This window comes from Canis lupus, chromosome 27, assembly GCF_011100685.1.
Source record: "Canis lupus familiaris isolate Mischka breed German Shepherd chromosome 27, alternate assembly UU_Cfam_GSD_1.0, whole genome shotgun sequence".
NCBI lineage: Eukaryota > Metazoa > Chordata > Mammalia > Carnivora > Canidae > Canis > Canis lupus.
In genome coordinates this window covers 6,901,934-6,927,293 of record NC_049248.1, presented here as the reverse complement: position 1 = coordinate 6,927,293, position 25,360 = coordinate 6,901,934, and the positions used below count along the sequence as shown (strand labels likewise).

The 25,360-nt window shown below is 41.9% G+C and overlaps 1 protein-coding gene across 4 annotated transcripts in view; it reads left to right on the top strand.

Annotated features, from left to right (window-relative positions):
• Positions 1–25,360, top strand: part of ANO2 (anoctamin 2) — a 341,963-nt gene that overhangs the window by 188,236 nt on the left and 128,367 nt on the right. For all 4 annotated transcript variants that reach the window (XM_038576551.1, XM_038576553.1, XM_038576552.1 and 1 more), the window contains one exon: positions 1,442–1,552. In XM_038576551.1, coding sequence (XP_038432479.1) covers positions 1,442–1,552 — 111 coding nt within the window. The remainder of the gene's footprint in view (positions 1–1,441; positions 1,553–25,360) is intronic.

Below are 25,360 nucleotides of genomic sequence, written 5' to 3'. Positions count from 1 at the left end.
AATCCCTTTTTAAAAACTACAAATCTTTTAGCATACACATTAGGAAATGATATGGTGGAGAACAGATAAAGGTGAGAGACAAAATCAGTGAACTTCACAATCATTTAGAGATTTCTGGGTGCTCTGCATGGTGCTCATTACTATGAGAAATACAAAATAAGATAGATTAGATTGCAGATCCTCATATTAGTATAAAAAGACTCTCACATCCAAAACATCTAGGAAATAATAGAAGAAAAATACATAACTAAGAACTGCGTGTGGTAGCAGCTATAAAACTCTAGGCCACTTGAGAGGCAGGAGACTCCCCCAGGTATGCTGTAGCAGAGACGTCTTGGAAGGGATGGGGCTGATGCATGTTTGGAGATCAGTAATGATAGGATGCCTTAATACCCTTGAATTTGTCATGTTGTATTGGTCATGTTTATAAGCCACATGCATGGTTTCTCCTCTCCAATGTCATGGCATGTCCTGGGAAAGCCAAAGACTGGTCAGGAGACTAGCTTGTTGGTTTTTGGAGTCTCTAACGTGTGAAGCAGTGGTAATGAAATGTGTGTTCTCTGAGTCAACTGTGAGCCAAAGCCTGAATCCTTGCCTAGGAGTTATCGATAAATGATGCAGGAACATGAAGCCCTCACACCTGTAAGATATTCGTCCTTGGACGCTGCAGGGAAGACCTGCCAATGAAGCCAGGTGTACACTGTTAAATTCTCTTTGAAGTAAGTCATGCATCTTCCTGCTTCAGCATCTGCATTGATTTGACTGTAGTCCTCTTGATTAGTTAGGTGCTCTTTCCCATGCCTGGTGACTCACTATTCAGGTTTGTATTGCTGAATGGCTCAGTGATATCTCTTGAGCATTGGTGTACTTGCCAATGAGTTACTCACCTAGGCTGTACAGGAAACAGGTTCAGGCAAGTGAGTTTTAAGATTCCCTGTGGCCATCTTTAACTTTGATGTTTATTGGTCGCCATTTTAGTTTGCAGAATAATGGAGCAGGAAGAAGTTGTGTCATTGTCCTAACTCCCAGCTGTGGGGTACATCTGTTTCTCTAGCTGGGATTTGGCTCATTGAAACTTAAAGTTTGAGGTATGAGGATAGTTAGTAGGATGACCAGATGCTTCTGTTCATATCAGTTACCCAGTTAACATTTCCTCTCTCCTTTCTCACTGGTGCCATCCCCAGGAACGTGCCCAGGTTTGGTTTTCAGTGTGGTAACAACTGTTGTGTGTCCCTTCTCTCTCCCCCCACATTGTGTTCCTGGTCTAGACTCCTTGTGATCGTGTGTGGTGTAATGGTTCATGTCCAATAGCATTTGATCCTAACCTGACTTTACTGTACTTTGGTGTCTGGTTATAACCCACAGGCTATAACCCACAGGTTATAACCACAGAGTCACTCTCTGCCTGTTTACTAACTACACATTGACTCTTGGGTTTTAGGAACATTCCCGGCCTGAGTATGAAACCAAAGTTCGAGAGAAAATGTTGAAGGCCAGCGGCAAGTCAGTTGTCCAGAAATTGGGTACCAATATGACTGAGAATGAAGATGAGGTAAGATGTTCACCTGCTGTTCTCTGTCTTTTTTATTTCTTAAGATCCTGTTGTCATTCCATTTGGAATGCCTTCATGGACAGAGACTAGACTAAGGGAAGGGGTTGATGGGAATGGGACAGGGGGGAATGATTCATGACCCTTCTTGTTGACCTGCGCTCAGAGCTCATGGGGAGTGGGCCTTTGCCATGACTTGGTTTGTCTCTCTTTCCTGGGTGGCAGTGTTTAGGCAAAATGGGAAAGCACATTAGAGAAGAAAGAAACAGTTTCAGGCCTGGTTCCTCTGGAATCCATCACCTCAATATCTAATAATGATAACTACCACCATACTAACTAGCATAATGGTAGCTAACCCTTGTCGAATGCTTGCTCTAGGCTAGGTGTCAGTCTCAGTGCATTATATATTTTATTCTCACAATAAATTTGTGAGGCTGTCACTCTGGTTAGGTAGATGGAAACTAATGAAAAACAGTTATGTTCATAGCTTAAGTCAGTTGTCAGAGGTCACCCAGCCAGGAAATGGTGAGTGGATCTGGGATTCCAATCCTGGTTCATCTCTGACAGTCTAGTGCATCTAACCACTATGTAAACCTGCCTTTCAAATGCAATGAAGAGGTCCAAGCAAGAAATGACTCTCTTAGGGCTGGCAGAGGCAAATTCATGCCTGTGCTCACTTGAGCTACTCATACAGTGTTCCTTATATTTCATTTTATCTAGGTGGGCTTTCACAAGTAGATGATGGTGAACCTGTCTTCTGAGTCCTATTTCAGAATTTTAGGATGGCATTAAGACATTAAAACAGAGCTTCAGAATCTGTGCTGTGATCTCTAAATACTCATAGTGTGTGTGAGCTGAGGGTACGGTGTAGGGGGCTCCTCTTTGGCAGTGCCTTTCTGCTCTGAGTTCCACCCTTCTTTGAAAGCAAGAGTGAGTGAGAGAGAGAGAGAGAGAGAGAGAGAGTGTGTGTGTGTGTGTGTGTGTGTGTGTGTTTATGTCTTTCCTAATCTGGCTCCTGAAAAAAATCAACAAGATTGGAAATCTGTTGTTTTTGCATGTGTCTTTTCTCCATCTTGGATTTGAATTCAAATTTCATTTAATTTTACATTCTTAAAGTTGGAACCATTCATGTTAACATGCAAATTTATTCAAGCACCAAAACAGAAGAATGTGGTGTTTTTGAGCCCAGAACACTGGCTTTTTTCCTTCTTTCTCTTTCTCTCTCTCTCTCTTTCTTGAGCAAACAAGACTTAAACAGAAGAGAAAGAGGGTGGCCCTCTGAGTTATTTTTTTTTTCCTAGACGAGAAGTAAATCCAAGACCACCAATTATTCAGGGAAATAATGAATTCATTCTTAGGAAAGCCTAATCATCACCACCACCCTCATCAGAAAGCATACATTTTGTGTTCTGTCAGCTTCAGCAACTCCAGGCAACCTTCTTTCTCCACACCAGAGCAATATACAATGGATAATTTTATGGAAATCACATGTAACTTTTATTGACCACTGACTCATTTAATTTTAATTCCATAGACGGGAATGCCAAGGAGCTGGAATTGCGTACATTGAGGCTGTGGTTCTAATATAAACTTTGCTTGGATATATATGCATGATAGGTTGCATAACTTTCAGGAACCATGAATAATTGAAAAACATCTGAATGCATTATAAATGATACATATGTTTATGTTTTAGCATTCAACATCTATTTCCATTACACTGTTGACAATGCAAAGCTCAAAGCATCTAATGTCTTATGGGCACTGGGGAGAAAATGACCTTCCCAGATGAGCAGGGCAAGATGAAAATGGCCTGGAGTTGGATTGTCAGCATCCTCCTCATGTTCCCTCCATTCTGTTAATATTGTAAATATTCTGTTCTTGCTATAAATCTAGCCAAAGGTGGGAAATGACGGGAGGAAAACATGTTGCTGTCTGATGGGACAGATGCTGTTCATACTTGCAGGAAGAGTCAAGGTCAATGTTCATGGCATAATATGGCTCTGGGGCACCCTCATCTGTGGGATATTTAGGAAAGGCACCTTCTGCTGGGGAATAGACAGAGACTAAGACCCAAAGTATAGCTGGTCGTCTTGGATATGTGCCTTTCATCCCAGAGGATCATCTTGTCTCTGCCTTCACTGTGACCCTGAGGCTGCATATCTCCTTACTTTCCCTCTTTTTGGATGATTAGCTACCATTTATTGAGACTCAGAGTGGTATGGGAATTTGCTGAAGACCACATAACTTGTAGGGAAGCTGATAGTCAAACTCCGCTAGCTTCACCTAATCCCCAAGGCCCACTGCTCTTTTTTTTTAAGTTTGTAGATACCAAGCCCATTGTTAAAAATATCTTTATTGAGATTTAGTCCTCACACTATAAAATTCACCCATTTAAAATCTATAATTCATTAGTTTTTAGTGCATTTGCAGATTTGTGTAGCCATTTCCATTGTCTAAGATTAAAATATTTTTATTACCCCAAAAAGAAACCCTTTCCCTAGTAGTTACTAAGCTCTGGGAAACAACTAATCTACTTTGTGTTCTATGGAATTGCCTATTCTGGACTTTCATGTCAGTGGAATCATGCAAAATGTGTCTGTAGCTTCTTTCACTTGGCAAAGCATTCTCATGATTCATCCATGTTTTAGCTACATCAGTACTTAACTCTTTTTTATTGCCAAATAATGTTCCATATTTTGTATATACCTCATTTATCAGTTGATGGACATCTGGACCCAATTATTGGGTATTATGAATAATGATGCTATGAATATTTGTGTATAAATTTTTGTGTGGATGTATGTTTTCATATATCTTGGATACATAAGTAAGAGTGGAATTACTGGGTCTCATGGTAGCTGCATATATAACACTTTGAAGAACTACCATACTATTTCTCAGACTAACCATGCCATTTTACATTGTTTTAAAGATTTATTTATTTTAAAGAGAGAGTGAGAGCACAAGCATGCATTTACAGGGGGAGAGGGAGGGCAGGAGAGGTAGAGAATCTGTCCTTATACCAGTGCCACATTGTTTTAATTACTATACCTGTTTAATAAGTGTTGAAATTGAGGGTGTGATTTTGACTTTGTGCTTCTGTTTCAATTATTTTGATGATTCTCATTGCCTTGCATTTCTATATGAATTTCATGACCAGATTGTCAGTTTCTGCAAAAAACCCAAGCTAGGATTTTTGGTAGGGATTGCGTTGAATCTGCAGATTAATTTAGGAACTATTGCCATCTTATCATAGTAAAGTCTTATAATCTATGAACATGGTATATCTTTTTATTTAGATCTTCTTTAGTTTCTTGCAACAGTGTTTTATATTTTCAGTGTACAAGTCTTGTACGTGTTTTGTTAAATTTGTTTATGATTATTTTATTCTTTTTGATTTAATTAAAAATGTAATTGTTTTCTTAATTTCAATTTTGCATTGTTCATTACTAGCATATAAAAATATAATTGATTTTTAAAAAATATTTATTTATTTTAGAGAGAGAGAGAGAGCCTGTGAGTGAGCATAGGGAGGGGCAGAGGGCAAGGGTGAGAGAAACTCCAGCAGACTCCTATTTGAGCTCAGAGGTTCACATGGGGCTTGATCTCACAACCCTGAGATCATGACCTGAGCTGAAACCAAGAGTTGGATGCACAACTGACTGTGCCACCCAGGGATCCCTTGATTTTTTTGTATATTGATTTTATATCCCACAACTGCTGAACTCATTTTTTGTTTTTAGTGAATTCCTTAGGATTTTCTATTTATAAAATCATGTCATCTGTGAATAGATAGTTTTACTTCTTCCTTCCTCAATCTGGATGCATTTTATTTCTTTCTCTCCCTATCTCTCTCTTTCTATTTTACCCAGCTGATTGCCCTGACTAGAATTTTTTGTACAATGTTGAACAGAAGTGGTGAGAGCAGACTTCCTTGTCTTTTTCTTGATTTTAGAAGGAAAAAAAATCAGTCTTTCACCTTTAAGTATGATGTTCACTGTAGCCCATTGCTTTTTTGTTCCATCTTTATAAGATTTCCCAGAGAACAATTTATATCACATCATCATGATGTTGATCTGAAATGAAACATTCTATACTGTAATGAGGTGATGACTACCATCTCCACATTGTGGAGGTACAATGTGGTATGACTGATGGTTGGCAGGGTCATGGTACTCTCATCAGGTAGATAAACTTTTCTCTGGGCCTCTTCTGCTTCAGCTGTCACATGGGGAGATTGAATTATAGCTTCTGCAGTTCTAAGAGTTGGTAGCTTTCTTTGTTTATATGATAGATGATGTTGGTCATTAGCCCATAACTTTGGGGCATAGACTGTTCCTTATTTGTCTTAGATGTTGTTAATTTAGATATTCCTATATCTGTTTTTTTTTTTTTTACATTTGCCTTTTTAAAAGTTCTTACTTAAATTCCAGTTAGTTAACATACAGTATAATATTGGTTTCAGGTGTACAATATAGTGATTCAACACTTCCATAGAACACTCAATATTCATGATTTACTTCACCATCCCCCCACCCACCTTCCCATCAGTTCTCTACATTTAAGAATCTGGGGACACCTAGGTAGCTCAGCAGTTGCGTGTCTGCCTTTGGCTCAGGGCAGAAGGGCATGATCCTGGGTCCGGAGATGGAGTCCTGCATCAGGCTCCTGGTGGGGAGCCTGTTTCTCCCCCTGCCTATGTTTCTGCCTCTCTGTGTGTGTCTCTAATGAATAAAAAAGTAAAATCTTAAAAAAAAGAGTCTGTTACTTGGTTTGCACCTCTCTCTCTCTCTCTCTCTTTACCTCTTTGCTCATTTATTTTGTTTCTTAAATTCCACATATAAATGAAATTATATGGTATTTGTCTTTCTCTGACTGACTCATTTTGCTTAGCATTATACTCTGTGGCTCCATCCATGTCATTGCAAATGGCAAAATTTCATTCTTTTTGATGGCTGAGTAATATTCCATTATACACACACACACACACACACCATTTCTTCATTATCCATTGATCAGTTGGTGAATACTTGGGCTGTTTTCATAATTTGGCTATTGTAGATAATGCTGCTATAAACATCAGAGTGCATGTATACCTTTGAATTAGTATTTTTGTATCATTTGGGTAAATACTTAGTACTGCAGTTGCTAGATCATAGGGTAGTTCTCTTTTTAACTTTTTGAAGAAACTCCATACTGTTTTTTGGAGTGGCTGTACCAGTTTGCACTCCTAGCAACAGTACAAGAGGGTTCATTTTTCTCCACATCTTTGCCAACACTTGTTTTTGCATTTTTTATTTTAGCCATTCTGACAGGTATGAAGTGATATCTCATTGTAGTTTTCATTTGTATTTCACTGGGGATCAGTGATGTTGACATCTTTTCATATCTGTTGACCATTTGTGTGTCTTCTTTGGACAAATGTTTATTCATGTCTTTTACCTATTTTTAATTGAATTATTCATTTTTGGGGTGTTGACTTTTTATACATTCTTTATACATTTTGGATACTAACCCTTTATTGAATATGTAATTTGCAGATATCTTCTCCCATTCCACAGGTTCCCTTTTAATTTTGTTGATTGTTTCTTTCACTGCAGAAGCTTTTTATTTTGATGAAGTCCTAATAGCTTATTTTTGCTTTTGTTTCACTTGTCTCAGGTAGACCTATCTAGAAGGAAGTTGCTACAGCTGATATCAAAGAGGTTATTGCCTGTGTTTTCTTCTAGGATTTTTATGGTTTCAGGTCTTACTTTTAGATCTTTAATCCATTTTGCACCTATTTTTGTGTATGGTGTAAGAAATTGGTCCAGTTTCATTTTTTTGCATGTTGCTGTCCAGTTTTGCCAATACCATTTTTGAAGAGATTGTCTTTTTTTCCATTGGGTATTCTTTTATGCTTTGTCAAAGATTAATTGACCATGTAGTTGTGAGTTCATTGCTGGATTTTCTATTCTGTTCTGTTGATGGCTGTGTCTGTTTTTGTGCCAGTACCATACTGTCTTGATTGCTACAGCCTTGTAATATAACTTGAAGTCTGGAATTGTGATGCCTCCAGATTTGCTTTTCTTTTTCAAGGTTGCTTTGGCTATTTGGGGTCTCATGTGGTTCCATACAAATGCCACTGGTATTTTGATAGGGATTGCATTAAATGTGTAGATTGCTTTGGGTAATATAGACATTTTAACAATATTTGTTCTTCCTATACGTGAGCATGGAATATTTTTCCATTTCTTTGTGTCATCTTCAATTTCTTCCATCACTGTTTTATAGTTTTCAGAGTACAGGTCTTTTACTTCTTTGGTTAGATTTATTCCCAGGTATCTTATGGTTTTTGGTGCAATTGTAAATGGACTTGATACCTTAATTTCTCTTTTTGCTGTTTCATTATTGCAACAGATTTCTGATTCTGTATCTTGTGGCTCTACCGAATTTGTTCATCAGTTCTGTCAGTTTTTTGGTGGAGTCTTTTGGGTTTTCTATATAGGGTATCATGTCACCCACAAATAATGAAAGTTTTACTTCTTCCTTGCTGATTTGGAGGACTTTTTATTTCTTTTTGTTGTCTGATTGCTGTGGCTAAGACTTTCAGTGCTATGTTAAATAACAGTGGTGAGAGTGGACATCCCTGTCTTGTTCCTGACCATAGAGGAAAACCTCTCAGCTTTTCCTCATTGAGTATGATGTCAGCTGTTGGTTTTTCATATATGGCCTTTATTATGTTGAGGTATGTTCCCTCTAAACCTACTTTGTTGTGGGTTTTTATCATGAATGGGTGTTGTATTTTGTCAAATGCTTTTTTCTGCATCTCTTGAAATGATCATATGGTTCTTATCCTTTCTTTTATTAATGTGGTGTGTCATGTTGATTGATTTGTGAATGTTGAACCACCCGTGCAACCCAGGAATAAATCCCACTTGATTGTGGTAAATGATTTTTTTAAATGTACTGTTGGATTCATTTTGCTAGTATTTTATTGAGAATTTTTGCACCCATGTTCATCAGGGATATTAGCCTTACTTCTCCTTTTTGGTAGAGCCTTTGTCTGGTTTTGGTATCAGGGTAATATTGACCTCATAGTATGAATTTGGTAGTTTTCCTTCCTTTTCTATTTTTTTTGAATAGTTTGAAAAGAATAGGTATTAACCCTTCTTTAAATTTCTGATAGAATTCACCTGTGAATCCATCTGGCCCTGGACTATTGCTTGTTCGGAGTTTCCTGATTACTGATTCCATTTCTTTGCTTGTTATCAGTTTGTTAGTTTTCCATTTCTTCCTGTTTCAGTTTTGGTACTTATGTCTTTTTAGAAATTTATCTATTTCTTCCTGGTTGTCTGATTCTTTTGGTATATATATTTTCATAATCTCTGATAATTGTATTTCTGTGGTGTTGGTTGTGATTTTTCCTCTCTCATTTGTGATTTTATTTATTTATGTCCTTTCTCTTTTCCTTTTTGATAAATCTGGCTATGGGCTTACCAATTTTTTTGGGGGGGGCTTACCAATTTTATTAATTTTTTCAATGAACCATCTCCTGGTTTCATTGATCTATTCTGCTGAGGTTTTTAAAGTTTCTTTATCATTTATTTCTGGTCTAATCTTTTTATTTCCTTCCTCTGCTAATCTTAGACTGTATTCGTATTTCTTTTTCTGACTCCTTTAGGTGTAAAGTTAGGTTGTTTATTTGGGATTTTTCTTGCAACATGAACCTTTTACTGTCACTTTTGCTGCATTCCAGAGATTTTGGACTGTTGTGTTTTCATTTTCACTTGTGTCCATGTATTTTTTAAAATTTCCTTTTGATTTCCTGATTGACCCATTCTTTGTTTATAGACATGTTGCCTAGCCTCCATGTATTTGTGTTTTTCCAAATTTTTTCTTGTGGTTGACTTCTAGTTTCATAGCATTGTGATCAGAAAAAGTGCATAGTATGATTACAGTCTTTTTGTATTTGTTGAGACTTGTTTTGTGACCTAAAATGTGATATATTCTGGAAATGTTCCATGTACGCTTGTAAAGAATATGTATTCTTCTATTTTAGGATTAAATGTTCTGTAGTATATCTGTTAAGTCCATTTGGTCCTTTGTATCATTCAAAGCCATTGTTTCTTTGTTGATTTTCTGCTTAGATGATCTGTCCATTGATGTAAAGGGGCTTTTAAATTCCCTTCCTGTTATTCTATTATTGTTAATTAGTTTCTTTATGTTTGTTATTAACTTTTTTATATTGGGTGCTTCCATGTTGGGTGCATTAATATTTTCAATTGTTAGATCTTCTTGTTGAACTGTTCCCTTTATGATTATATAGTGTCCTTCTTGTCTCTTATTACAGTCTTTGTTTTGAAATCCAGTTTGTCTGATATAAGTATTGCTACTCCAGCTTTCTTTTGATGTGCATTTGTATGATAAATGTTTCTCCATCTCTTCACTTCCAATCTGCAGGTGTCTTTAGGTCCAAAATAGGTCTCTTCATAGGCTTTTTACATCTATTCTTATGATTTTCATGATTTTCAAGGGTATGGGCATAGTGAGGATAGGAGTAATGATAAAATTATGAGTGGTATTTATGGGCTGCTTACTGTGTGTAAGGCTTTACATGTTTTATTTCATTTAGTCTCAAAACCATTAATATCTCCAATTTATATAAGAGTAGGCTCAGGATTCAAGAAATAAACAACTTGCTTGGTGCTGACATGTGAGCCAGATGGTCTGACTCAAGAGCAATGCTATTGACCACTGTGCTCCTCTGTCTTTCAAATGTTTTCCCTCAACATATCCTCAAATACTACTAAAAAGTCATGCTTGTTTCTTCTTCCTTATACTAAAGGCAAGAAGAATAGCAGTATTCATTGGAAAGATGAGTATAAGACAAACTTGCTACCCCACTGTTTCTTTTTGTGTTAATTGCTCATGGGGTGATGTTCTATTTCCACTGAGGATAATAGTAAGTAGAATTAGCTCAATTTGCAGCAGCAGGTTCAACAGACAGTAGGGAAAACTCAGGAACATTAAACACAGATATATATATGTTGTGTTTCCAAGGAAGAATATAGAGTCTGAGACTTTTAATAAAAGAATAAGCTCTTTTTTTTTTTCCCTGGATCAGCTTAAATCTTTTCTGGACTAGTCTGTCCTGGACAGATTTGGAGCTTTTCTCAAGTTTCCCTCTGGGGCAAGATTTTTCTGTTTTTACAGGATGATAAAGCTCTAAGCTGAGTACAAATGGCAAGGTGCTATGGATAGTGGCGGGGGGGGGGGGGGCGGTTGGGGGAAGTCCCGATCTTTCCTCTCATTTCTTTGACTTTTCACTCAGTCCCTTTTGATTCCAACCCATGCCTCCTTTTTTTTCCTAATAAACTTTGTATTAGCTAGGGTACACTCCGAAAGCAGAGCACATGCCAGTTGAGGGAAAACAATACGAGGACCTAATTGCCGAGGTGTTTGAACTGGGCAAGTAGGGGGAAATGGGGACCAGAGAGACAGCCACAGGGAATTACTGCCATTCTTAGAACTGGAAAGATAAGGAGGGAGGTGGGATTACCAGAAGCCAGGTGCTGGGACCACGCAGTGGGGGCTGGAACCCTGCAGAAAGTGCAGCCATTTCTGGAGATGCCTTCTGAAGTAGATGGAGAGAGTGGAGGGAAAGAACACGAATCTCCCCCCTCCTGCCCTCCTGTTTCCCACCAGTGCCTCCTTTCCCCATTGGCCAAACCTAACTGAAAGGCAACTGTTGGCTTTGTCGAGGGAACATCATTTTCAAGGGTCAGTACCCTGCCACAGCCAAACAGAGGAAGAGAACGGCAGAGAGTAGATCTGAGAGCAAGTGGCAAATGCACAAGTGTTCAATCAGTAAGCCAGAGTATTCCTCTTACTCATTGTAGCTGGCAAGACACAGATCATCACTAGCCTGGCCCTTTTTGGGGGGAGCTGAGAAACTTTTGGGGCAGAGAAATAAAAATTTGGCAAAAAGCATAAGAATGCCTGCCACTGACATAATGCTCAGTCGTTCAGACTGCTCCTGAGTTGTATTTGTGTGAGCATGTGTGAGTGTTTGTTAGCATGTGTGTGTTGGAGAGACAGAGCACGGGTGTGATGGGGGTAATTGGAGTGACAGAGGTAGATTCAGATAACTGATGGCTTCAAAGAGGAGGAGAAATTTTTTTTTTTTAGAGATTTTATTCACTTATTCATGAGACACACACACACACACACACACAGAGAGAGAGAGAGAGAGGCAGAGACATAGGCAGAGGGAGAAGCAGGCTCCCTTTGGGGAGCCCAATGCAGAACTTGATCCCAGGACCCTGGGATCATGACCTGAGCCAAAGGCAGGCCCTCAACCACTGAGCCACCCAGATGTCCCAGAAATGTATTTTTGTGTCAAGGGACAAGGAGTATGTAGCAAGGTGGGAGGGGGGGTGGCAAATGTGAGTCTTCAACGCATGTTCTCCTGTGAAGAGTCTCACTAAAAGGACTCTAAAACAAACTCCTCTTTAACTGGTCCTGGGGGTTTACCTCCTGAGACTCGCCCCCCAACTGTTTATCCAGCGCGGCTGCAGCACCTGTCGTCCCGGTGCAGCCAGGCGCGGCCTGCGATGGTGCACTTAATGAATGTTTTATAGGGAGCGTCGAAGCTGGAACATGTGCCAAGACAAGGCCTGGGGAGAGATGGGTGTTAATTTACTGTACCGTGCACCACCGTGGGGACAATTATTTCAAAAGAAAACTCATCTAAAGTCAAAGTATTGAAACATTTATGACAGATGCCTCTGGCAGGCGCAAAAAACAAACATGTGGAGTAAATTATGCATCATTGCAGGGCCTTTGACAAGGAGGCCGTGGGGGAGCAGCAGGAAGCCAGGGACCTTCAGAGAGTCTGGGGAGAAGAGGGGGTCAGGGGGGAAGGATCTGCCTGGACCCTCACTCTGGGCCAATGGGCTCTGGCCTTGGCTTTCCATGAAGGCCCTGGTAGTCTATGGGGGATGTTCCTGGGGAGCAGACTCAAGTTCCCTTGGGCCCTCTTTGAAGGCACTAAATGCCTTGACCATTTGAGGGTAAAAAAAAAAGGATCTAAGTAATTGTTTCAGACCCTCCTTAAGAGGTTAAAGAAGGTTCCCCATTAGCGCAGGGAAGCAGTGGGAGGGGAGCAGGAAATGACTCCATTTGCCAGAGAAGCACATCGTGAAGAGCTGAGGTGAGGCTTGAGGCCGGGGCCACTGCAAAAAGCCAAGGTCCCTGGTCTGCTGTATTTTTGGGCTGCCTCATGGCCTCACACTATTAAGGCTGAATTTCTGGAGACAGGGGCCACTCTGTGCCTTCATTCTGTCCTGTGCTTCTGCATGAACTGAAGACTAGCTGTCACATCTGGAAGGAGGCAGATTCTGTCCCATGCTGCAGGACCTCCCAGAAGAGTCAAGCCCCTTGGCTCACAGATCAGCCACTGACTTGAACTGATGAGGACCGGCTGACCAGGGCTGGTCCCCTCTCAGATCCTGTGGTGCCATGTCATTCATCTCTGTTCCCCTGGAATTCCTCAGGTTTGATGATAAGGGCAAGGGGACAGACAGGTCATTGTGTACGATGTAGCTCCGCAGCAAAACACAACTTACAAAGTCGAATTGTTGCTTGAAGGCCACCCCCTGACAACTTCATGTACTTTTATTTATTTTATTTTATTTCATCTTATTTTATTCATTTTATTTTATGTTTTTACCAATTGTCATTTTTTAAAAAAATTCCTTGTTTCCAGCTCTGGGTCATCTGTTTCTCGTTCTCTTACTCTCCATCCCCTTCCCACTCTCTGGCTCTCCCTGTCTTCCATCTTTCAGGAGAGGTTTCTGTTTCTCACCTGTGGTCCCCTCCTCCTGGAGGCAGTCTTGTCAAGGGAAATGAGTAGGCGAAGGAGCAGAGAAATGGATGACTAGGGAGTCAATCCTATTTGACCATAGAATGGAGATGTTTTCTTAGGAGTCGTAGTTAAGGACTTAAATTTGGCATTTTGGGGTTCTGCATCCCTTTCCATTATTGGTGGGATTCTGCTCCACCTAGAGGAAGGGCAGGCTAGGATATATGGTCCTTGCCAGCAGCCTGCAGGCCACAGCCCCAGACTACCAGAGGACAGTGGCCTTCTCTGCCATGGCATCAAGATGTGAGTAGTGTGTGAGCAGTTGACTCCAGGAAGGCTACTGGAGGAGTAAGTGTTATGGAACAGCCCACAGGTGATTCTGACTACCCCCTTCAGAGTCACTGTTGTGGGAAGTGAGACAGATGGAGGTTTCCTGAAGAGGGAAATGTCATGAGGAGCAGTAAGTGAGATGCGTCTCCCTCTCGGTGTACTGCAGAGCCTGGCTGGGTCTTTTAGTGAGTAAGTCCCTCCACTGGAGTTTGGGACTGACCCTCTCTGCACAGAATTTAGCCCTATCTGAAGTGGTGTTGCAGGTAACGTTTTTTATGTATGAATACATTAAAATTGTGGGGGTTTTGTTTATAGTTGTCATACAGGAGAAGTTCCACAGTACAGATAAAATGAAGGGCTTTCTCACTCTCATCTCCTCCAAATGTTATTTGTCTCCCTAGAGGTAGCCATAGTTACAGTTTGGTCTGTGTACTTCCAGACCTTTTCTTGGGTCCTTTGATTAATGGGTGACCTTTATCTGTTTTGGTTATGGGCTTATTCGCACACACACATGTACACACATACATTCAGGAAAGAGTCATGGACAAACTGTTTCATTATGTTGAGAATGTTTTTTAAGGTAGGAAGGCCGCATTTTTCAAACAATGCCACAAGACACCCCCAGAGTGCCACAGTGAACTCATAGAGGTGTTGTGGAATTTGTAAACATTTATGAGGGAAGCCCAATAATATGTGATGTCTGTCAGACATGAAATGAATGACCGCCTTGACTGTGTCAGGGTGAACACACATGATATGCCTTCTGATGTCATCCTGTCTTAATGAGGTTGCTTATATTACCAGTTCTGCACAGAGCCATCATAGAATAGGAGATGATAGTGGTCATGTCTGGGCTGATTCCAAGGTTGGCAAAGTGGGATACTGTCCAGCAGGTGAGCACATGCTTTAAGTAAGTAGTTAAGGCTAAGAATGAACTAAAATATGTTTTCCTTCAAGTTATGTGTATTTTGTTCCCAAATGGCTACTGAAGTTGTTAGGGCATAGTAAGGAAATACTAAGTTATTTGGACTCAACTACTCTTTAAATGACACCGTTAAGTATTTCTTCTAGCCTAGGGCATTGTGTAAAAATGATGGAGACGTCAAGGGTGCCAGGAGCCAAGAAAGTTTGGGAACTGCCACGTTAAAAACTTCCTAAGTCCTGTACCGATTTCAGAGTAAAGTATACAGCCAGGAGCAGAGAAGTTTAAAGAAATAAATAGTGAGTTTTAAAGTTGCAGGAATTTGTGTGGGGGTGGCAGCATTGTGTGGCAAAGTGTGTGCTGGGAAAGTGCCAAGCGGACTGGCTTCTTCTACACTTGCTCTGACTATGCTCTTAGGCCTTGCAGTACATCTGCCCCAGGACAGTCTCTCTGTGTCTCTGCCTCTGTCTGCCTCTTTCTCTCTGTGTCTCTCTGTGTGCCTGTGTGTGTGTGTGTGGGGGGGCACTGAGGGTTTCTGATTATGGGCATCACTTTAAATCCTTGGGTCTAAAAATAAACCCGGCATCTTCTTATCCAGAAGACTTTGCTTTACTTACAGTCTCCCGGGTGGTTTGGGCTTCATGGGGAGGGATGCCAGAGAAGCACAGAATGTGTCCATAAACATATCCCGTTGTGGAGCATGGGAATTACTCATCCCAAGGAGAGACTCCTCGGGTGGCCCAGGCCATCAGATGGGGGGCTCTGGCCCTCTTCAACTGACAGCCCACTCTCAGCATCAGAAGTGCTGGCTAAAATAAGACCTTCCCTATGCTCTCATTGTATACATTTCTCCTGGCCCAGGTCTAAATTAAGAAGTTACAAATAAGGAGAGTCCAGAAGACTGTGTTATGGAGGAGAAGCTGGGGAGATGAGGCAGCCCTTGAAATGAGAGCATGGTGGGGGACGAGAAGCGGTGGCTCTAGCCTTGGAGCGAAGGCTGGGCATGTTCAAGATGGTATTTCAGCCTAGACCTTCATGGAAAACACAAGGCCCAAATATGTGCAGTAATGGAGAATGTTGGAACAGTAGAGTAGCAAGCGAAGGCCAGCACATACCATCAGGGTGTGTGATGTTTGCCACTATTGACTTGCAGTTTGGACTTTGCTTTTTTCGGTCTAAATGATTTTTCCATATACGGCCTGAAGCATGTAAATTAAGTTTGTCTTTTGCTGTCTGGGCCAAGGTCATTATTTCACTTCCCTAGAATTCACTGGAAGCACACATAAGCCCTTCAGGTTCCTTTGCTCTCTTCTCCATCATGTGCCAGAAAATCAAGTGTTGGTTTAAAAAATTCCTGCAGGGTCGGGAGGTGTTCCGGCTCCCTGTGATTCCTTTGACGGGATGATCTCAAAGAAAGCTCTCAAAGAAAGCTCTCAAAGAAAACAGGTGGGATGGCTCTCTTGTGGACAGAGAAAGCAAGAGTCCTCAAGATGATGCTCTCCTACCAGTCATTACACAGACTAGGGGCAGTTTTAGGAACCTTCTTTCTTCCAACAGCACTGGGGCCTGCTCAGCTCAGCCAGACTCCACCTGGTTAGCCCAGGGTTTTTACTCAGAGCATCTGTGGCCCCATCACTGAGTGCACAGAGTTCTTCCTGGATATGACTTCCTTCACTCCCACAAATAATAAGGAACTAGGTAGAAGAAAAGACAGGGTCCCTACTTAAGGTTCCCCCAGATGCAGATGTTGAGCCAAGGATTCAAGTGCAAAATTTATTCAAGAGGTGGAAACCCTTGTAGTGGAATAGGAAAGTGACAGAGGAGAGAAGGGAGCTACTGAAGGGTGCCTTGTTAGTCAGGTTCAATTGGAGCTGCTTCTGCTGAGAAATTCTGGGAGCTGAGCTAGAACAGGCACTTCATAGTTTTACTGCCTGAGTGGAGAAGAGTTCCCATTGGTCACCATTGAGGGAAGGTGTGTGTGTGTGTGTGTGTGTGTGTGTGTGTGAACTCTCCTCTACTTCTGGCCTGCCTTGAACATGCACATGAGCAAAAAAGACTTAGGCTACCAAAACAAGTGTTCAGGCAAAGACATACAGGGGCTGGCAGTTGAAATTTGGACCTTCCCACTCTATGGGAAGGCACATGGAGATTTAGCGTAAGACACCAACAGCATAGAGGTTCTAAGCCCTAAAATGCATCAGTCAAGATCCATTCAGAAAATTGAAATCCCAGGAATTGGGCAGAGGGAACTTAATACAGGGAAAGTTAGTTTGAAAGGTGTCTGAATCACTGACAAGCTAAACAGGGATGGTGAAGCAACAGGAGGTTGGAGCTCAGAGGTAAGGAGCAACAGGAGGTTGGGGAACCAGGGTATAAGGGGCTGTTAACCAGAGCTCAGGGCCAGGCTGCCTGGGTGCTAGAACCATGGTGGAAGCTGCATGGTGGGAGATGGGGCCATTAGGGGAAGGGCAGGCCAGCGGGTCCTGGAATTGTCGTGGGGCTGCAGCCACTGCATGAAGCAGATAGATGGAGGGGAGCAATACTCAGGATTCTTCTTTCCATCCACCTGCCAATCCGCTGCCATTACTTGAATTGGTTGAGTTTAGCCTAAAGCCAGTTGGTGAGGGAGTCTGGGAAATGACACTTCAGGAACCACTACTGGTACATTACATATTAGAGCAAAGAATGGGCAGATTTAAGAGGAAGCACGAAAAGCACTGGCCTGGTCATAACCCTTTATCTGACATAAACACATGCCTCCACCTTCCATTTCTCAGCTCTTTTTTGCTACATGACTATTGGGTTTATCATCCCCAAAGCAGACTCTGGGAATTTTTAAGAAATTTGGATGGCCGCCATTTTGGGAAAGGGTAGGTGATAGGATGAGGAATATACTCCATACCCTTGCTCCCCTCTGTTCTGAGGTGTCTTAGGGTTGTCCCTGTGCCTTTTGTTCTGGATATCCTGCCTCCATCATGGGGGTCATTGAAGAAACATCATATCTTAAATACAGCCTTTTTTCCTGTGTCTCCTATACCCAGGCTTGCCAAGGTTTGATTTTTGCTCTGTTTCAGTGAGGCAGGTTTCCTTCTTTTCAAAACCTGGAGCATACTGGTTTCATTCTTTCTGTCTCTCAAATCATTACCTGTAGACATGTTGGCTTTTATCTGTTCAATAAAACCAAATGTCAACATTCTATTTGCTAGAAATAGCTATTTGAAGTCATGCTAACTTGCCTCCCCACCAGGACTCCTCATGCCTCCAATGGTTACTTCATTTGTTCTCCCAACCTTTCTGGAAAGAAGTATGTCTGTGTAGTCTCTTGTTCTTTCAGATGGGGCAGCCTAAGTGAGGTTTTCATGACTCATGTGTACCAACTCTAGAGCAAGCCATTGCCAGTCTCCAGTTCCCTTGGTTACCACTTCTGAGTTGGGTTTACTTAAAAGCCAACTTAATCTGTAATATGCCTAAGAATGCAGTAACCCATGTTTCTATTTTTTTTAATATATAAGACCAGATCAGTAAGTGTATTTAATATTCATAGGCTACTAGGAAAATGACATTCTAAGAGAATGACATCCTGCTATCCCAAGCAGGCCAGATAGTTCAAGGCAAAATACACATTGGAATTGGGTCCTTAGAGGTACCATCCCCAGAGACCCAGAGTCAAAAAGGAGTTGAATCCATTTATGGGAAAGGTAAGCAGAGGATGTTAATTTAGTTATGTCTTTGGGTTTCGGAAACTGGAGCAAGGTGGTAACGGGAAGTGAGGCGATCCTTGATTTAACTCACCTTCTCTTCCTGTCATCTCTGTAAATCACACTTCTTTGAAGAAGATGTCCAAAACCAACTCCTGTGGGGTCTTTCTTATTTCTGTTATCTTGACTCTCAGCTTAAGATGAGATGTAGTAATAAGACAACCTTGAAATGCAATTCTGAATCTTCTGGGCTTATTTGGGCATTCCATTTTCTCTGACAAATTAGCATGCTTTGTCTTCCAACTGGTGGGAGATGACAGAAGGACAGACATTATCCTGGGCCTTGAGGAGTGCTGGAGGCTTCTGCATGGTTCCCATATTGCCGTCATACCAGGGTTTGCTACCAGCTGAAGCTGGCTGGGGCACAGCTAGGCAAAGGGGTAGCCTGCTTTGTGAGTCATTCTTCATCCAGATTTTCCAGAGTCAGTTCCTCATCTGGAGAGCTACTGCTGTTGCATTTCTTCAAAATACTATGCTTTCCCAACATTATGATGCCACATGCAGGATTTTCTGTACAGCAGCTTTCTTTTTGCTTGGTCTAGGGCACATGGGCCTGTACCAATTTTCATGGCACCTTTTGACCACTTACATCCCCGTGGTGGAGATACACATAACTTTAGAAGGGTTGCCACCCACTCAGGGCCACACAGTCCTGCTCATCAATGGCCTGGAGTTGGACCTAGCCTCATGATTCCTCAGGAAGGACAGAAGGGTGGTGTTCAGTTGGCTGTAGATATTTGACATCCAATTCATTTTTACAGGATCTGCCAGCCAACTTACATAAATTTTGTTCTGAATTTGGGCATCTGCATTGAGTTTAGAGAATTGCAGCAGGAAGTTTGCCCTGGAAATGTACTCAGCCGAATATTCGCACTCCTTAGCATGAAGTGACTCCTATCCAAGAATCTCAGAGAGCTTGTCTATAAACATGAATGAATTAATCCTCCCAACACCACTGTGTGCTCTTTGCCAGCTGGATTATTTTAAGGGAAGTGACCAGTCCAGGGGCCTATAGTGAGTCATGAAAGAACTTGCTCATAACCAGGGGGTTTGGACTGCAGGATGCTGGGTGGAGCCAAGGACCACTCTGGGTCCTTCCACCCCCACTTCTTGGAGTGTCAGGATGGGGGGAGTCAGCAATCAGCACAATAGTCCTGGTAATGCCTGGCTACCTTCCAGCTCAGCACATCCTTCTTCAGCATCCTCATCACCAGCCCCCTAAAACCATGGCTTTGTCAAACTAAATAACTTTTATTTTTCCAGTATATAAAAGTAAAATGTGCTAAGTGTAGAAAATCTAAAAAGAGAAGTTATATATAAAGAAGGAAAGTAAATCATTCATTATTTCATCTCCCAGAAAAACTCTTGTAAGCCCCATTTTAATGTTATATTGTCACATGGTTAAAAAAATCATTCTACATATTTAATTTTCTGTCACGATTTCTTTACTTAGTTTCAGAACATGAGGAGTTCCCAGTCTTGTTAAATACAACTCATGAGCATCATTTCAATAATTGCATAATATGTCATCATGTGGATATATTGGATTTTTCTTAGCCCTTACCCTTTAGTTAACATATGATGAACACATTCATTTCTTTCCATGAATTTTAGGTTAGTTGGATTAATAATCATATGAACATATTATAGTTTTCTTAGTCCCTATCCTGTGGTTGAATATATTTGTACTTCTTACTTTAGTGGGAGGATGGTTTGGATTCTTTCAGGAGGATTATATTAATAGGAGAGATTACTAGAAGCTTAAGGTCTTTATTTGGTTACCGGTTTCCTAATTGCACACACTTTGGTGCTTGTTGAAGGAACTACATAGATACAGCCCTGACATGTGACTGGTATGTGGAGGCTGCATGAGTGTAATTATCCTTCTTGCCACTGCTCAGTTGTTCACTGTGAGCGAAGTGGGTCAGGTCACTGAATCCATGAATCTATCCATGTCCTAGAACTTTCCCATTGACTTGGGTACCCCTTCTGGGAAAGCAGGAGCCCTTTGTTCTATCTGCATGTGTGATGGGGAGAGCAGATGTTCTGGAGCATAGGTGGGTCATTATCATAGACTCTGGGCTTCAGTTTTGGCCAGGGAGCCATTTATCACATCCTGGGAATGGGTGGGTAACTTGTATCAAATCCTAGAACTGTCTACATCTTCTGACTCCATCATTAATGTGGAAAAATGCTTGTGGGGCAATGGATGGATCAAGAATGCTTCTCCAATGAAGATATTTTATCATTTGAACTCAGGCTGATTTTTGGCAGGGAAATCAGTGGGACAAATTGTGAGCTATGGTTTTTTGCTCCAAGAGGAAATGTGTCCCGGTTGGTGAATGATCAACCAAAAAAGTATGAAATGATAACTTAAACCTCTGGAAATAATTTAGAGGGCAAGTAGGGTCACTCCGACTTCCGAGAAAGGGAAAGATTTTCTTGTTGTTGAGATGCTGATTTTTTCCCCAGCTTTACAACATGTATACACAAACACTGTTGACCTATGGAAAATATTATTAATTCACAGAAGAGCCCTTGATAAATACTTTAATATGATATTCTTTCTTTAGTACCATTTTTCATTTGACTTGAACTTTCCATTGATAGTCACTTCATTTCCCTGTAGTACCTAGGCATACCTTCACACTCTTTGATAAATCAGGAAAATGCTGTATAGCCCTAAAACTGATCTAATGGGGCTCTGAATTTGGAATGCATTTTGAACTTTTCCCTGTCTTTGCTTTTCCAATCATACATAATTTAGAATAGAGGCTCCTAACTAGTTCATGCTGTGATTCTAAACTGGGCACCTTTGAAATTCTAAAAATGTAAATTCTTAATCAGAGTTAAAATAAGTAGACCTCATTAAAAGGAAGAAGAAGGAGGAGGAGGAAGAGAAAAAAGGGAGGAGGAGCCAAGGAATGGCTGAAGCTCCTACTATTTGTGGATAACAACGAGCACCACATTAGAAACCCATTCTCCATATTTTTTTAGTCTTTTCCCATAAATGGAGTGTTTCAAGGCTATTTCTAGCTTGCTGGAGGCCTGAACAGAAAACAAAGCTGGCAGTAACACCAAGCTTCTCAGACCTGGGGGCTGGCTAATGTTTCTTGGGCATGGTGTACAACCTGCCATGGCCTCAGCTCCACTGGAAGTCCCAGAGCCAGCCTCCCTGCCTTCTCAGTCCTTGTTTACTCCTTGTTTGGGTGGTAGGAAGTGGAATGAGTCCTTATCTGAGATTCCTTCTTGACCTTTGTTTGGACTCAGAGACGTGGACTAAGAGCAGAGATGGAGGACTAATGTGGATTTGGCTAAAATGAGCGTGTCCTTTGAACTTTTGCCAAACAAAGGTCACTTCAGAGTGATCTGATAGAGTGGCAGATAATCCACATGTGGGAAAGTAGAAGGAATGGGCCAGAATTTTGGCAGGCCTAAGCAAAGCAGGGAGGTTGCTCAAAGTCCGCAGGCTCTGGGCCAGAACCTGATACTAGATCTTGTTTCTTCCGGCTTTAGCATCCCTCCCTCTGTCTCCTTTCTTTGGCAGAAGCTGGGAGCTGGCAGACAGAAGGAAAGCCTGAGGTGGCTCCCCAAGAAAATGAGACTAGTGTCTCTGGGCCAGCTAAGCCCTGAGGGGAAGGGTGTAGCTGGGAACACCCCCTGGCCCCCAGGCTTTTTTAGCCAATATCATGGATGGTAGATGGTGGATGAAGGATTCAATCTGAGTTTTCTTGTTTGGGAACTAGCAGGGGAGTCTGGCCACTTGAAATCTGGAAGGTGGTGAAGTTGCCAGGGTGAGTCATGCCAGAGGGGACTTGGTTAACAACTGTTCCATAAACAAGCCAGGAGTTCCTAGTTCCCTAGAGCCCACCATGTGTCACCTTCCATCTTTCTTCCAGGAAGCTCCGTAAACCTTGCCTCCTCGCCCTGATCCCTCTTGGTGATTTAATTCATGTGTTGTCACAATGCTGATTATAATGTTGGCATCCGGGGTCAGGGGGCATTTAGCATTCTACTCAGTCACCTGCCCGAGTTTCCCCAAATGGAAAGTGTGGCTGCTTTCTGGAAGAAAATGTTTAAAGTAGTTTGAGACACAAATGAATCTTCAAACACTGAAGTTTATCTGATATCTGTATCCTTCATTTCAAAAATAAGTAAGAAACTAAAACGAGAATAATTTCATGTGTCGCATGCTTGTTAGATTACACCGATTTTGAAAGATTTCGTTGTATAAGCCAGAAACGTGGGAGCCGTCCTTGGTGACTCTTCCCCTCATCTGCACATCTGATGAACCCGTTTGCTGGGGTGTGCTTAATGTCCTGAATTTATCCCTTCTGCTTTATCCTCCGACTTCAGGCCCTCATCACATCTCGCCCAGACCTCTTCAGTGACCCCCCTCCCTCAGCACCCTGACTGGTCTCCTGCCTCTTGTCAGGCCCCCTTCCAGCTGTGTCAGAGGGATCTGTCCAGAATGCAAATCTGATTATGACACTCCCTTGCCTCAAATCCTCTAATGCTCTCCAGAGTGTGCAGGATTATTTTCAAGCTCCTTGGCTTTACCCACGAGCCCCTATATGACCCACCATTCCCCAACTGCATCTCCCACTCCCCCACATGAAGCCAGTCGGCCAAACATTTCCCAACTACTTGCAGTTCTCTGAGTACCTCTTGCTGAATCATGGCTCAGTGACTTTGGGCATGCAAGTCTCTTTGCTTGGAAGATGCTTTCCCTGTTTCTATCCAGCACTACTCCTTCTTGTCTAGGAAACAGGGCTAATGTCATCTCCACTGGGAGGCCATCTCTCACTCCCCTGGCAGATGTAGCTGTTGGCCTTTGTATTTATGTTCCAGGGCTATTGTAACAAATTACAGCAACCTGGGTGGCTTAAAACAACAGAAATGCATTCTCCCACAGTTCTAGAGGTCAGAAGTCCAACATAGAGGTTCTGGCCAGGTGACACTCCCTCTGAAGGCTCTGAGAACCCTTTCTTGCCTTGTCCAGCTTCTGGTGGCTCCAGGCATTCCTTGGCTTGTGGTTGCCTCACTCCAGTGTCTGCCTCTGTCTTCATTTGGCCTCCTCCCCTGTGTGTCTTCTCCCCTTGTCTCACACAAGGACTCTGGTCATTGGATATAGGCCCCCCACACTAGGTCTAGGATTGTCTCATCTTAAGACCTTTAGTTAAGTTACATCTGCAAAGCCCTTCTCCCAAATAAAGTCACATTCACAGGTTCTAGGGGTTGGGACTTAGATGTACAGTTTGGGGAGTCACACTTCAACCCACCCCAGTCCTAGGACCCTATGTATTCCTTTTAGGAGGGACTTTTCTGTAGACTTTTCAAGCATCAATTGATATTCCTACTCCCCAAGAATTAGATCTCTTTGAGGGCAGGTCTTCTGTTTGACCTTGCATCTTTGGCTTCTGGCTCAGGCCCTGGCTGCATCTCAGTTTGACATTTTTGTTACATTTAAGAAACAACTACCTGGGCACTTGGGTGGCTCAGGGGTTGAGTGTCTGCTTTTGATTCAGGTCATGATCCTGGAGTCCTGGGATCGAGTCCCAGATCAGGCTCACTGCAGGGAGCCTGCTTCTCCCTCTGCCTGTGTCTCTGCCTCTTTCTCTCTCTCTGTGTGTGTCTCTCATGAATGAATAAATAAAATCTTTAAAAAGAAAAGAAAAGACAACTACCTAAGGCTGTCTGTAGGTCCTTATCTTTAGCTCAGACTGGTGGAGGCAGGCTTAGAAGCAGCAACTTGGACAGTATCACCTCTGCAAAGAGTTCGAGGAACCATCCAGCTCGAGAAACCGGTTTCTGCAGTTTTGTTTGGATCAGAAGTGTATTTTTAGGCTAATTTATTTCAAGGAATATCCAGAGGAGGACCTTGGGAATGTCCCAAATCACAGAGAGAGCCCAAACAAGCTCATCTACATTCTAATGTGTATTTTCTGGTGTATGATGACAATGTGAACATTTTTTTAAGGTTACCAAGTGGCTGAGAGGAAGCACTGTTTTTAAACATGTATAGGCATTACCTGGATTCCCTCCATTTCAAATGAGAGTCTGGTTTTTGAGGGAGGAGCTAGTAGTCTTGGGGTATTGGTCAGTAAATTACAGTGTGCTACATTTGTGAGACCTGCAACTGTTATTCTCTGGGCCTCAGTTTATTTATTTTTTCTTTAAACAACTGATAAGAACATAACTCCCAGCTTCTTGATTTTCTTTATCCACTTGTGGTTAAAATTTGCCCTAGGAGTCCAAAATCTCATCTATCAAATCAGTCTACAGATGAGTAGTGTGGCCCTACTATGTGCCATATACTTATCCATATGCCTGGATAAATAAGATCACTCTGTGGAAGACATGAAGCTTCCACTGTTCAGGGGGTTTTCATCCTTGGTTATGGGAGACAAACATGAAAAAAAATTGGCAAGATGCTCCTAGCTCCTGTTTAACCACTGCCTTCTCTCTTTGAGGTCTCCCTTCCCAACCCACATTAACAAGACTGTTTATGTGAAAGAACCTATAAAATCAAACTGTTCTTTTGGAAAAGGGAGAATGCAGCTAATTCTCAGTGCTGTGTAAACTATTTACGAAAGGCTTAAGTGTTCTCGGTCATCTCTGCCCCGTGTCACGGACAGGGAAAAGTCCTGAGTGCCAGGCCCTCTTCTTCGTGCAGAGCTGACTATACCATTCACATCTCTGAGGAGCTCTTGCAGCAGCTGGGACATGTCCTTGCTTTCCACATCAACCACCTGTTACAGATTGGCCCAGTGTTCGAGAATCAAAGCCTCTGTAATCTGGGCTTTAATGAAGGGCTTCCCATCTTCAGGGAAAGCTTCTAATCACACTGGTCTCACTTTCAACTTTTCACCTCTTCTCAACACCTTTCTTCATTCACCATCTCACTGCCAGCCCCTGGGCCATTATTTCTGTTCCACCACTGAATCCTCAGC